General features: G+C 48.7%; 1 protein-coding gene across 2 annotated transcripts in view; it reads right to left on the bottom strand.

The window, feature by feature from the left end:
* Nucleotides 1-1,601: 1,601 nt before the first annotated feature.
* The window catches only part of SUSD6 (sushi domain containing 6), a 93,871-nt gene continuing 82,363 nt past the window's right edge, over nucleotides 1,602-13,109 (bottom strand). For both annotated transcript variants that reach the window (XM_023627992.2, XM_023627993.2), the window contains exons 3-6: nucleotides 12,791-12,988; nucleotides 11,632-11,770; nucleotides 7,647-8,074; nucleotides 1,602-5,696 (exon numbers count right to left, since the gene is read on the bottom strand). In XM_023627992.2, coding sequence (XP_023483760.1) covers nucleotides 5,671-5,696; nucleotides 7,647-8,074; nucleotides 11,632-11,770; nucleotides 12,791-12,988 — 791 coding nt within the window. In that variant the 3' untranslated portion in view covers nucleotides 1,602-5,670. The remainder of the gene's footprint in view (nucleotides 5,697-7,646; nucleotides 8,075-11,631; nucleotides 11,771-12,790; nucleotides 12,989-13,109) is intronic.

Below are 13,109 nucleotides of genomic sequence, written 5' to 3'. Positions count from 1 at the left end.
CAATTTCTTCTGCTTTGTGAACTTATTTCTTACCATGTTCTGCCTAGCTTGAATGCCCCTCCCCATACCATGCTGGGCACTTCCCATTCCTTGAGATGAGGGTAGTTTATCATCCTAGTGAACAGTGTGCCATTTCTCCGCCCTGCAATTAGTTTTTCCTCTCCCTGAGCTCACTGGTTAGAACAGAGACTGACAGGCAGAGGAAGGCAGCCTCGGATGGGGGTAGGAATGGGCAGGGGAGGGGATCACTCCAGCGGAACATCTGGGTTTGCACTCAATCCTTGCTCTGCCTTGGGCAAGTGAGTTCACCTCTGTGCCTCAGATTCATTATACGTGGCCTGGGGCTCTGCGAAATAATAGCACCTGCCTCGTGGAGTTGCTGTGTGGATTCTCTGAGTTTATACACACACAGTGCTTAGGCCGCTGCCTGGGACATAGTGCTGTATGAGTATCAGCTATTAGCATTACTTTAAAAAGTTGCTAAGTGCTCTTCCCTTCACCTCCTTGCAACTAAAGGCAGTGATATTTGTGCCGACCCTACTGAGGACTGGTGCTGAGGTTGAGACTGGGTGGTTGGCACTGTTGCCCCTAAAATGTTTTCCCATCTGTCACTGTGTGTTAGAGAAACACATCCTGATTGTTACCCTCACGGCAAGTTTAACGGTGGTCTGTTTTTTTATCCCTCTACTCACACCCTTCCACCTGTTGTAACTGTTCACCTACTGTTGGCCTCTCCTGGCTGGCAATGACCTCTTCACCTCCACGTACTCTGGCTTTCATCTTTACATCTCCATCATTTCCCATCTCAGAGAACACTGTTGCTGTTCACCTAGCTGCTCAAACTGCCTTCTTCTCCCCAAGACCAACAACTTCCCACATGGTCTCCAGGTACAGTATGTTCTACCCGCTAAATTCATTCTCTTGAAGAGATGGAGAGCACTCCCCCCGACCCCAGCTGCAAAATGCAGTTTACTAAGTCATTCTGTTACGTACAACTGTTAAGGCACTTCCTGTTGCCCTTAGGATGAAGTACAGCCCTTCACAATCTAGCCTCTGCCCAACCGTCTCGGCTCATCCTGAGCCATCCCCCCTCAGACCTACCACGCAGCGCCAGACTCCTTTTAGTTTCTCAAACTGCATGTGCTCTCTGCTGCCTTTGAACCCACACAGATGTAGTGTCCTGCCTCTTAGCCTCGCTGTACTGGCTTCACATCTCAGCTTACAAGCCATTTCAAGCAAAAGGTGCTTTCTGACTGTCCTCCATCGTACCTTTCTGGTCACCACTACATACTATTTGAACTGTCTGCCTTCCCAGTGTGTCAGAAATTCCATGCAGGCCCAAAATACATGGTTTTGCTCACTGCTGAATCCCAGCTTGATCAGTGGCTGAACTTAAAAGAGAGAAGTAATACACTCCCACTACGTTTGTGGTCTCTCTTGTATCATAGACCACCTCCCCGTCCCATCTCCTCTTGCCAGACGCCCCTCCCCGCAGAACCAATGCTTCATCCCTTCAGGAGCTCCCACCCACATGATACACTCTTTTCGGTCTAGGGTTTCTGCAAACACCTTCTGGAAGGATCACACCTCTCACTACTGCCTTCATAGGAAAATTTTTTTTATTATTTAGAAATGCAGTTATATACATAGAACAATTAAAATTAAATTAAACTTTGTACAAATATTAAAATACTATCTTCACACCCACTGCAATGTACAGGATACCAAAAAATATATATATAAAATAAAGCAAATCCAAACTGATTGAGTGACATCCTGCACAGAGTCAATGACACACGTGTCATTTTAAACCATTACATATGAGTACCATTCTGCAGAGGATTCCATAGTGGTGCGATAAGCAGCAGCCAGGGCAGGGTGTGTGGGCTGCCACGCAACCGGTGTCCATCTCTCCTCCCTGCTTGGCAATCCAAGTGCTGAGCCCCTGCAGTGCTCCCAGCTAGCTCTGCCTGGCAGAGGGCTCCACCCTGGGGTTTTCATTAAAAATTCTACTAAGTTTTCAACTGGAGATGAAGAGTTGCTTCCCAGCAAAGCGGAGCCTGCTGCCTTTCCAGGGGACCAGCTACTCTACCACTCAGTCCACACATCTGCCAAGCAAAATTCAGAGCCCCCCAGTGCACAACAGTAATGACTGTCCCTGTGCTGAGACCCAGGAGCTCCAGCAGGCCCCACGAGACAAGCTCCCAGCCTCACGGTCCTCAGCAAGCACATCTGGAATTAAGCTGTAAAGCCTATGTAACAAGTCCCTTCTGGGCCTTTTATTCTCTTTAAGGAGGAAAAAGAAAAGGCAAGGATGTAGAAATGTTTGCAGCATATTCCACTCTCTATGTAAGGGTGCTCCCTGGCAATGGAAGTGACACAGTTATGTGGGAAGCAGGTGGTTGAGAGCTCAGCCGGGACTGGAAGGGGAAAGGCTGAGGGCCATGGATCCCTGTGCCACTACTCATGAAGCAGGAAAAGTCTACCTTTGTCTGTCTTGCCATCCAGCTTCTCCATAGAACTTTGAAGCTGGCGGGGGGCGGGGCGCGGTGGGGACGCGGGGAAGAGGGCAAGATGCACGAGGAAGACCACTTTAGTTTAAATTGTTTGCAAACGGAGTGTTAGTAGAATATACATCGAAATGCCTTATAAAACCAAAAGAACTCACAAAATGGCCAGGACTCAGCCCATTTCACAGTTCACACCCAGTGAAATGGGAACAGCATACAAAATTCAGAAATGGCAAAAGATAGAGCCTATCTAGTAAACTAAGGCATTGAAAGGGACGGCAATTTTAAGTTATTTTTACCATATACTGGCCCTTGAAAGTTGCTGGAATGTGACCGCAAGTCACCAGGATATAACACCTGCATCCAGTCAGCTCACATGTGCAAAAAAACACCTTCTTAAAGTCCTTTGGTGCTGACCATTCTCCTGGACAAGCCCTCTGCTGGGCTCCCCCGGAGGGGAGCCCAGGCAAGCCAGACCATGTGCAGTTTTCCCCCTGCTCCAGGCTCCTCTAGCAGTCTCCTTCCTGACAGCCTGCCACCCGACAGGGCCATTGTCTCTCAGCCAGGCCCCACCTCAAGGCAGCTGTGGTGTCCCTAATCTCTTGCAAGGGACAAAGCCCAAAAGCCCTAGAAACAGCAGCACGTGGCTGATGGCTAAGAAACTGCTTCAGGGAAGAGAACCAACTGCTGGAAGAAGCCATCATAGATGTCAGCAGCAATGCAAGGCCTGGCTCCTGCACCCACAGGCCCAGGGGCCTCGGGGAGGTAGGCCTCATCAAAGCCAGTGACAAGGGAGGTGGGGGAGGGGAGGGGAGGTTCCCATTTATCCTGGCTTCTTTCCTTCCTACCAGGTAGGGAAGTATGGGCTCATAATCTCCAGGATGGTGCTAAGGGTAGGTGAGGTGAAAGAAGGCTTTTCATTTTTTCAAGGGCCAAGCCAGTCACCTATGTGGCTGAATAAACCCAAAATAAAAAGTGCAATCTCAGGGGGAAAAAAACCCAGAGTAATGACATAAGAAAGGATAAGATCTTCCATTTTTAAAGTATTCAAAAGTTCAGGTTTTGGAAGATTGGGAAATGCGAGCGGCAGGCAGACTTTGGACCCTCTCTACTTGCCCTGCTTTCTTCTTCGGAGGAAGACTAGGGTTCCCATGAGCGAGGCAGCTGAGGGTTGTGGGGACCCCCGCCTCCAGACAGGCCTAGTGCCAGCCAACTGCTGGCAGGCACATCTCTGGAAACAGTTTCTCCTGAGGCCAAGGACAGGCTCCTGGTCCATTTCATCTTCCTCTGCGTTCTCATTCTAGCACCTTTGCCAACCTGTTCCCAATCGAACCACGCTGGCCTGGGTTTTGGGCACAGCATGCGAGGGCTCCAGGGTGAAGGGGAGAGACGCGGGAGTGGCCAACAGGCACAGCAAGCACTGCCCCTACCTGAGAGGAAGGAAGACTACAAGTGGTGGCAAGAGGCCTGGGAATGAGCGGGTAGTAAAGTGCGTGTGTGAGAGCGGAGGCAGGAGGCTGAGAGATAGCCACTCCCCTCGTCTTCGAGGCCACCCACAGCTGGAGCTACCCTGTGGGGTCAGGGACTGAAAACAGACTGGGCTCTTTATTATTTTTACCACCCCACACAGAGAGGCTCGGGGGAGGCGCAGAGGTGCAGCACAGGGTCAGCTTTGAAGCTTCCCAGCCCTAGTGCTTCAAAACAAAACAAAAACAAGCATTCCTTAATGCCACGGCTTTTGAAGATGGCAGCAGCCCGGGGGAGCTCTACGACCCCAGCCTCATCAGCATCCAACACATGGCTGAGGGAGAGGCCCCAGAAGAATCATCTGGAGCGCTGAGCCCACTCCTTCAACACTAGGGCCCTGAAGCCAGGCTGCTTCACAACCATTCACCCACCGCAGGCCAACAAGGCAGGGGTGTATGCGGACGGTCTCTCCGTCCCTCCCCCAGGGTGCAGGGAAGCCCAGGGAGTGGCTGCCAGCTGTGCAGGGGTGCAGGGGGTGGGGGCGGGAGTAGGAAAAGCAGCAGCGCAGCAAGCAGCAGGACGCTTCCTGGCACAGTTACTAAGGCACGTGACTGTGGTGAGAAGGACCCTCAGGACCAGGGCTGGAGCTGCCTGCAGCTGCCTGGGGACTCGGCCTATGACTCTGAGGCTCCCTTCCATCACCAAGAACCCAAAATGGGGCAACTTGCCCCAACTGCCAGTGACCAGATGGGCATTCTGTGGCATCTCAGCAACTCTCCTGTCCCAGGGATGATTCACCTCAGGCCTCTGTGGGCAGCAAGGAAGCCAGAGCTGCCTAGGACCAAACCCAAAAGGCAGCATGCAACTTCCCCTTACACTCCGGGGAAACAGAAAAACCGAGGCCAGGAAAGCGGATGCTGGAAGTAGAAAGTGAGAACTTGCAGATCAGGAAGACAATCATTAATGATCACCTTCCTTCCTTCCCTTGGGATCTTCTGGATGCTTCCTGGAAACTCAACCGAGAGGGGCCAGGAGCCGGCACCTCCGAGCTAGGAACGGGTGCTGGGATGGCTTTGGCATGGTTTTCCACGTCCTCCATTCTCAGCCAAGGAAATGTGGCACTGGTGTCAACCAAGGGCAGGCGCAGGGACCCACATTCTCGCCCCACTTAGAGGCACTCTTGGATCTGCTCCTGCTAAGTAAGGACAGCAATGCCAGCCCTCAAAGGAAATAGGCCAGACCCAAGCCCAGCCCTAGGGGGCAGGGGCAGCAGTGCAGCCACTACAGCTTGTAGGACAGGAACAAGCCTGTGTGACAGGGAAAGTGGACGAGGTGGGGGGAAGGCACAAGTAAACTCCAGCCGCCAAAGAGCTGGCTGGAGGGGACCCAGAGGGCTCAAGGAAAGGAAGGGTTCAATCCAGCACATTCACATATGTCCCCGACATAGATGGGGAGGCAGCGCTAGGCAAAAAGCCAGCTCCTCCAGCTGTCCAGCAGGCAGATGGCGAGAATCTTCCTTGAGTTTCCAGCGAGGTGGGCCTGCAGGCCCTCAGAGATACAGAAATACACAGATACACAGGTGGCAGCTCAGGTATCCGGGTAGGGTGGCTGGAGTACAGGGTGCTCAAACCCACAGGGAGAGGGAGGAAGGACAGAGAGGACCATCGCAGAGGAGAGAGGCTAGTGGCAGACCTCATGCTTCTTTCAACAGTGGGATATCTGCAGGAAGAGAAGGAAGGAAAGAAAAGTGGTTACCCCATGTGGCTCTGCAGTACACCTGATCCCACTGCAGGCATACCCATGCAGCCCCTGTTTAAAGAAACAAAATGCCCTACTCATACACTTCTGGATAGTCTCGCCTCTTTTAGGCCTTCCTTGCTCATTTCTCCCTCTGCCTGTGTGATAAAATCTGAATCTTCAGTCAGGTATTCAAACCCCTTCTGGTCCCAGCAGCTTGAACCCTCCTCTTGACCTCAACCCTGCTGGTGTAATTACTTCTTTTTCTGTCTTTGATCTCATCCTATGAGGCTCCTGAGCCCTGCTTAAGTCCCACCTCCTCCTTAAAGACATCTTCCAGCTGTGTGATACCGAACAACTCACTTCCCCTCTCTGGGTTTCAGTCTTTCTTATGTCAATGGGGTTAGACTGATGCCTCGAGGTCCTGACTTCCTACAGGACTGCGAGCCCCAGACAGCTCAGGCATGGCTTGCAACAAACCTGATAACCTATGTCATGTGTTTTCTAAACCATTCATTCTGACATGGACCCTACAATTCTTGGTTCCATTATTTCTTGAGTATAGGCCCCATCTTCCCAACTGACTGACAATCCATTCAGGCCGAGAGCATGTTTCATATTTCTTTCTATCAACCCTGAAAGCTAATCCAGCACCAGGTACAAGATGGGTTCTCAAAAATGCTGTTCCATACATGGAACAAAGCAAGGGAGCAAGGAGGAGAGAAGAGTAGGCACCATCTTGGCTCCTCAGGAAGTGTAAGGGCTGAGGATTTGTACTTGGACATGGGTCACTATGTGTAGACACACAATATGTACAGTTGGGTGCCCATGAGGTCACTGGCTTCTACCTTTAAACCTAGGTCAACTATTTAATGGCTGCTTCCTAGTTCTATATCTTACCAAGAAAAAAGAAGCCATGTTGTCGAGAATCAGGAAACTCCTAACCATGACCTGCATTCAAGAATTTCCAACTTCTTTGATTTCAGATATTCTAAACTTAGACAGTAGCTGTGCCCAGGACCCCCAGGAGGCATCAAATTTTCTCAAAGGCTCTTTTACGGGGGCTTGGTAAATGCAGAAGTCCTCAGTGTCAAAAGGGAAACGTCTAGGTTTAGTCTGCATCCTGAACCGCATTGGGATTTCATATAAAGACATTTTTTTAAAGTGACAGAGTCAATCCCAAGGTTCAACACTCTAGGCTCTGGCAAAACCAGAGGGGTCAGGACGTGGCAATTTCATTGTATGGCTGGTTTGCCACAAAGAACCTGGAGTCATCTGGGAGGCAGCATAGCACTGTGGGGTTATAAATACAGGCTTTGGAGCCAGACACATCTGGCTTCAAATCCCAGCTCAGCCACTTACCAATGGGCAAGTGACTCACCCTCTCTGAGCCTCAGTCTCCTCAACTGCAAAATGGAAATGGTGATGATATCTACTTCTCAGGATCACTGTGAGGTTTAACTGAGACAGTGCAAGAAAACCAACTAGCAGAGGACCTGACATACTCCTATTTAAAATGAAGCAGCGGAATGCTCTGGAACAGAGACAGGCATGTTTTCTCTGTAATATGACCCCACACCTCCTTGTCATTTCTGTCCTTGCAGGAACATAAAAATTACAACAAAAGGAGAGACTCCACTCCCACCTCCAACCAGCGGTCTCCCCTTTGATTTAGCACAGCCCTGGGCCACAAATAGTCTCAGAGACTCCAAACCATAAAAATTCACAGACAACAATGAAAAGTCTCCTGATACAGAGCCCAAAGCCTGACCTGGAGCTCTGAGGGTGAAATCCTACTTTGTAGGCTAATCCCCTAGTATTATCTTTCTTTGCCCCCAAATACACCAATTATTAGAGAGGCTCACATTCCTTCCTCACTCTCAACAAGGACCCTGAGCAGCTAATAATTCAGGATCAGTGCAGACTACCTACCATCTGTGTAGTCCTCCGACGTTAGGGATAAAAGGCTTTGTATGTCACTGTTCTCTGAGTCTGGGGCTTCTTTGTGTGCCAGTCGACTGTTCCCTGAACCGGCCACCCAGGAAGAGGTGGTTGCCTGATGCACCATCACAGTCTCTGAGCCCCGAGAGCCCCAGGCTTCACACAGTCCAGACTGGCCTGGGGCCTCCTCCTCTCCACCTGCAGAGGAGCCAGCTCCCTGGTCCTGCAGCTGCTGCTCCCTTGGCCCGTTCCTCCCACTGGGCCCAGACCCTTCTGACAGCACAATCTGCACTCTGGGGTCAGCAGGCGGCACACAGTGACCAGAACTGCCATACACAGCCTCTTCATATGATGGTAATGCAACCTGGACCCCATCCACCATGATGGAGACCTGGTCCCCAGATACCCCCTGGTCACGCCTGCAACGGAGGAAGAAAAGACAAAGGAAGAATTAAAATACACAAATAAATACCATAATACCAAGACCACCAGCCATTTTTGGGCACTTGCTATGAGCCAGGCACAGCACTAAATGCTTTATACATTTCATCCCACTGAATCCTCCTTTGAGCCTTTGCAGGTGCAAGAAGGAAGATAAGGCTCAGAGAAGCTAAGTAACTTGCCCAGTCCCACAGCTGGTAAGGGACGAAGCAGGACGTGAATCAATTTCCACCTGCGTCCAGAGACTGGGTACAAAGGCATCTAGCCCTTAGACCTGGGCAAAAAAACTAGGAAGCTGGTGACCTGACATAAAGCCATCCATTCAGCATAGCTAGGGTAAGAAAGTGAGAGAATGATGGTTGTTCATATTTGTCAATATACCATTGCCTGTACACTTTAAATGGGTACAATGTACAGTATGTGAATTACATTTCTATAAAGTTGTTTAAAAAAACAGGAGAGGGAAAAGCAGCACTGTGGTCTTGAAATGGGACTCTGGACTTGAAATCTGAAAAATGTTCTTGTTTTGATTCAGCCACTTTGCTTGCCTTTTATTTTTTAACTTTGTAAGAATTATATATGAATTATAACATAAGTATTAGAAAAAACACATAGAAAAATGTATGCTCACTGATTTATCCCAAAGATAACACAGGTGTATAACCCTACCTAGGTCAAGAAATAGAACACTGCTGGGGCCGGCCCTGTGGCTGAGTGGTTAAGTTCACGTGCTCCACTTTGGCGGCCCAGGGTTTCATGGGTTCAGATCCTGGGCACAGACATGGCACTGCTCATCAAGCCATGCTGGGGCAGCGTCCCACATAGCAGAACTAGAGGGACCTACAACTAGAATATACAGCTATGTACTGGGGGCTTTGGGGAGAAGGAGGAAAAAAAGAACACCACTGGCAGACAGTCCTTGTACCTGTGCCTATCACTTCCTATTTCCTCACCACTGAAAGTAACCACAATCCTAGCTTTCATGAAAATCATTCCTTTGCTTTTTATTTTCATAGTTTGACTGCCTAAATACGAATCCTTCAACAACACAGTTTAGTTTTGCATATTTTGGATCTTCATATGAATGGAATGTACAATAAATGTGTGTATGTATATGTGTGTTTGGCTTTTTACTCAACATTATGTTTGTGAGATTTATTCATGCAAATACCTTTTTTGGGATCACTTTTGTAATACACACACACTTTTTTTTCTGAACCATTTTGAAAGTAAGTTATTTCTTGCTAATAAGATATCATTTAACACACACCTCCCAAGAACCTCCTCTCCAATATAACTACAACATTATGACATCCTGGAAATTTAACATTGGTCTAATACTGTAATACAAATTTTCCCAACTACTCAAAAATATATCCATTTCAGCTGCTGTCATGTTTGATTTCATCCAGGATCCAATTACAGATCATACACTGCATTTAGTTGTTCTTTCTCTTTCATTTCCTTTAATCTAGAACAATCCACTATAGTTTCCGTTCATGACATTTTTTTGTAGAGTCCAGGCCAGCTGTCTCCCAGAAGGTCCCATAACCTGGACTTGTCTAATTGTTTCCTCGGGATTAGATTCAGATCAATTTTTTCCCAGAACACTACATTTTGCCTAGAATACCACAACATCATTTGTGACGCTGCATCACCCTCAGTGCATCACATGAGACACATAAGGTCTACAGCTGGACCATATTATTACTGCTAGACTGTTATTACCGGTTCTCAATTTCCTCATCTGTACTTGCAGATAAAATCTGTGCTACTCAATTCAAATGGCATACACAAGGTGGCACTCATAAAAGTGCTCAGAGGTTTTTGGAAGGAAGGGAAACGATGGCAAGCTGGCGTCCAAGGCAGTGAGCATGCTGGCATGTGTTTAATTTTTGGTATTCAAAAATTTTTTTGTTTAAAAAGTAATACATTTACATAGTACAATTTTTCTTTTTGATTTTATTTTTTTCCTTTTTCTCCCCAAAGTACATAGCTGTATATTCTTAGTTGTGCGTCCTTCTAGTTGTGGCATGTGGGATGCCGCCTCAACATGGCCCGATGAGCGGTGGCATGTCCGCGCCCAGGATCCAAAGCAGTGAAACCCTGGGCCGCCGAAGCAGAGCACACGAACTTAACCACTTGGCCACGGGGCCGGCCCCCATAGTACAGAATTTAAACAAGGTCTATGATGAAAACCAAATCTCCCTCCCACTCAAGTCAGGCAAAATCAGCCAGTTACTTTTAACACACTTACTAGTTAACTACAAGGGGGGAAAAAACTCCCTAAGTTGCATGAAATGACCAACAGATCAGCTTGACTTTATATGGAAAAGCTGATTCTTTCAAGTAAACAGTTGTCTCCAAATCCTCTTTATTTTACTAATTGTCTAACAACCTTTAAAAATAGCTGCTACCCCCTCCCTCAAACAAAACAAAATAAAAAGAGAAATTACATGCAGTACACAGAGGTTAAACTTAGCCTGGTAAATTCCAAACCAGGACCATTGTATTTAATGCACTTTAGTGTGTTCCTTCGTGCCCGTGAGTGAGAATAGTGACTGATGAAGGGCTGTGAAAGAATATAAACTCTCCTCCTAAAAGGGAAGGAGGAACTGCCAGGACAAGCCAAGCAACTGTGGAGGCCACGACAGCCTGGGAAAGAAGTCCATGCTAGGGGATCCACTCAGGGTCAGCGCCCCACCCTTTGCCACCTGTCTCCTCAGCCTTACCCACCCAGTCTGGGATGATCTGTGGCTAATGCACTCAACTGGAAAAAGGAAAGTGACAAAGGCGGGCAGGAAAACCACTTCCTCTGCTTCTAGCATGGTGCAGCACACTGGTTGCCAATCCTCACTGTACATTAGAACCACCTGGGGAGCTTTTCAAAAAACTCTAACGCCAGGCTCCTACCACAAACCAAACAAACCAGACTGTCTGGGAATTGAGGCCCAGGTATTGGTATTTGCTTTTAACTCCCCACAGGTGCCTCTATGTGCAGCCAGGACTGGGAACCGGGGGGACAAAGGCAGTGACTCGCAAACATGAGCCTTATTCAGAGTCAGCTGGAAGGCCTGTGAAATCATGTTGCCGGCTTCAGCCCCAGAGTTTCTCATTCTGTTGGTCTGGGATGGGGCCTGAAAATTTGTATTCCTAATAAGTTCCCAGGTGATTCTGACGCTGCTAGAACCACACTTTGAGAACCACTGATGTAGGGGAAATGACAAGGCTCTGGAGTTGGACAGATTTGGGTTTGAACCTCGGCTCTGTCATCATCTAGAGGGATGACCTTGAGTGAATGACTTAACCTCTCTGAGCCTCAGTTTCCTTATCTGCAACGTTCCTGTGAGGATTAAGAGAATGTATGCAAAGCAACAAGCGGAGTGCCAGGCCTATCCAGAAGTTTAACACACGGCAAGGTCCTCCTCTTTCCCTGAGCACACACAGACCAGCAGAGGCACCATCAGCACCCCTCTGACAGCCAAAGGCCAGGCCCCCATAGTGACTCCTGCCTCTCACCATCCCCGGGACTCACCTACTGTGATGGAAAGACTTCAGCTTTGGTTGCAGCAGCACAAACAGCACGACAAGGAGGAGAATGAGCGCCACAGAGCTGGCAGTGGAAGCCACTATGGAGAGCGTGGGGACACCGAGTGACGTGTGGGCATCTTTATCTACAGAAACAAACCATCATCAGAAATTTTTGTACCCAGATGTGAGCCTCTACAGCTGATCTTAACAAAGGCCCCCTGCATGGCACCAGGCAGAGAACATGCCATGGCCAGGGCCATTCTAGGAGTTAACAGAGCAGAGCAGCTTTTACACACAAGCAAAGGGGCCATTTCCCTATCCTGTCCCTGAGTCTAAAGTTCCCTTCACTTCGGACCTTTGAGGATCATCTAACATAAACTCACTTACCTCTAGAGATCAGGTTACCTTTATAAACCACTTCTGATCCTGTCCTCAATAGCAGGTTGGTAGACACCAACCATTTAAATGGACACATCATTCCACCATCTTAAGTCTCAACCCTGTTTTTCCCCATATGGCAGAAAATTTATAAGAACTGGGCTGTAATAAACCACTGTTCCAAGCCTGTAGCTTTAGTTGTAAATCTCAGGCCGGTTGCCACCCGTCTCTGGGGTGTCACGGTCTTGAAGCCTCAGTATAAAGCCCAAAGATGACTATATGACACACACTTTCCTGCAGGCAGTTGGATTTTCCTGTCATGCACAACAGGAGGAGGCAGGAGGGGGAGGGATCCTCTGTCCAGCTGGACTGTAGCTTCATAACAAAACAGTCCATTTCCAGTCAAGGAAAAATAATATAAAAGAGACACTACAGAAGGTGTTAGCATTGTGCTCATGTGTTAGCAAACACGGTCAAAGGTTACCAGCACTTGGCTAGGCAAACGAGATCCTGAGCATCAAAGGGACTTTACATGGCAGAATAGATGCCTCAGTAAAGAGACTGAGCCCCTCAGTGGCTCAGCTGAAATGCGGTGGGACATGCACCAGCAACCCCAAAGGTCTCTCATAAAGACACAAAATCCCAAAGGAAGGGAGGCTGCAGGACATCACGGGGGCTACACTGACCCAGAGCACAGGGTGCCCCAGAAGAAGCTGGCACGACTTCCTGTGAATTCAAGGAAAGCAGAACCCCAGCAGCACCCCTTTCTCATCTGCCAAACTGACCCTCGTTGAGATGGCAGCTAATCTCCATGGCTGGTTTCCATTCTCCATTCTTACACGTCAGGTATTTGTAATCACCCTTCAACATGTAGCCTTCAGCACACAGGTACTCGATGACACTGCCTGCGTTCAAGGGGTCTCTGCAGGGCCGGGGGTGACAGATGTAGCCACCATTCTCTGGTTCCGGGGGCAGGGAACACACTGCAAAGACAGAGAGAGAGTAAAATAGGAGGGGCACTAAGGGATGACTGTTTGGAAGGCTGGGTTGGGAGAGAAGACACACTGGCAGGACGCCCCACGAACCGCAACTTTCCAAAAGCAA

This window comes from Equus caballus, chromosome 24 (genome assembly GCF_041296265.1).
Source record: "Equus caballus isolate H_3958 breed thoroughbred chromosome 24, TB-T2T, whole genome shotgun sequence".
Lineage (NCBI taxonomy): Eukaryota > Metazoa > Chordata > Mammalia > Perissodactyla > Equidae > Equus > Equus caballus.
Note: the sequence above shows the minus strand (reverse complement) of the source record. Positions and strands in the feature narration are given on the sequence as shown.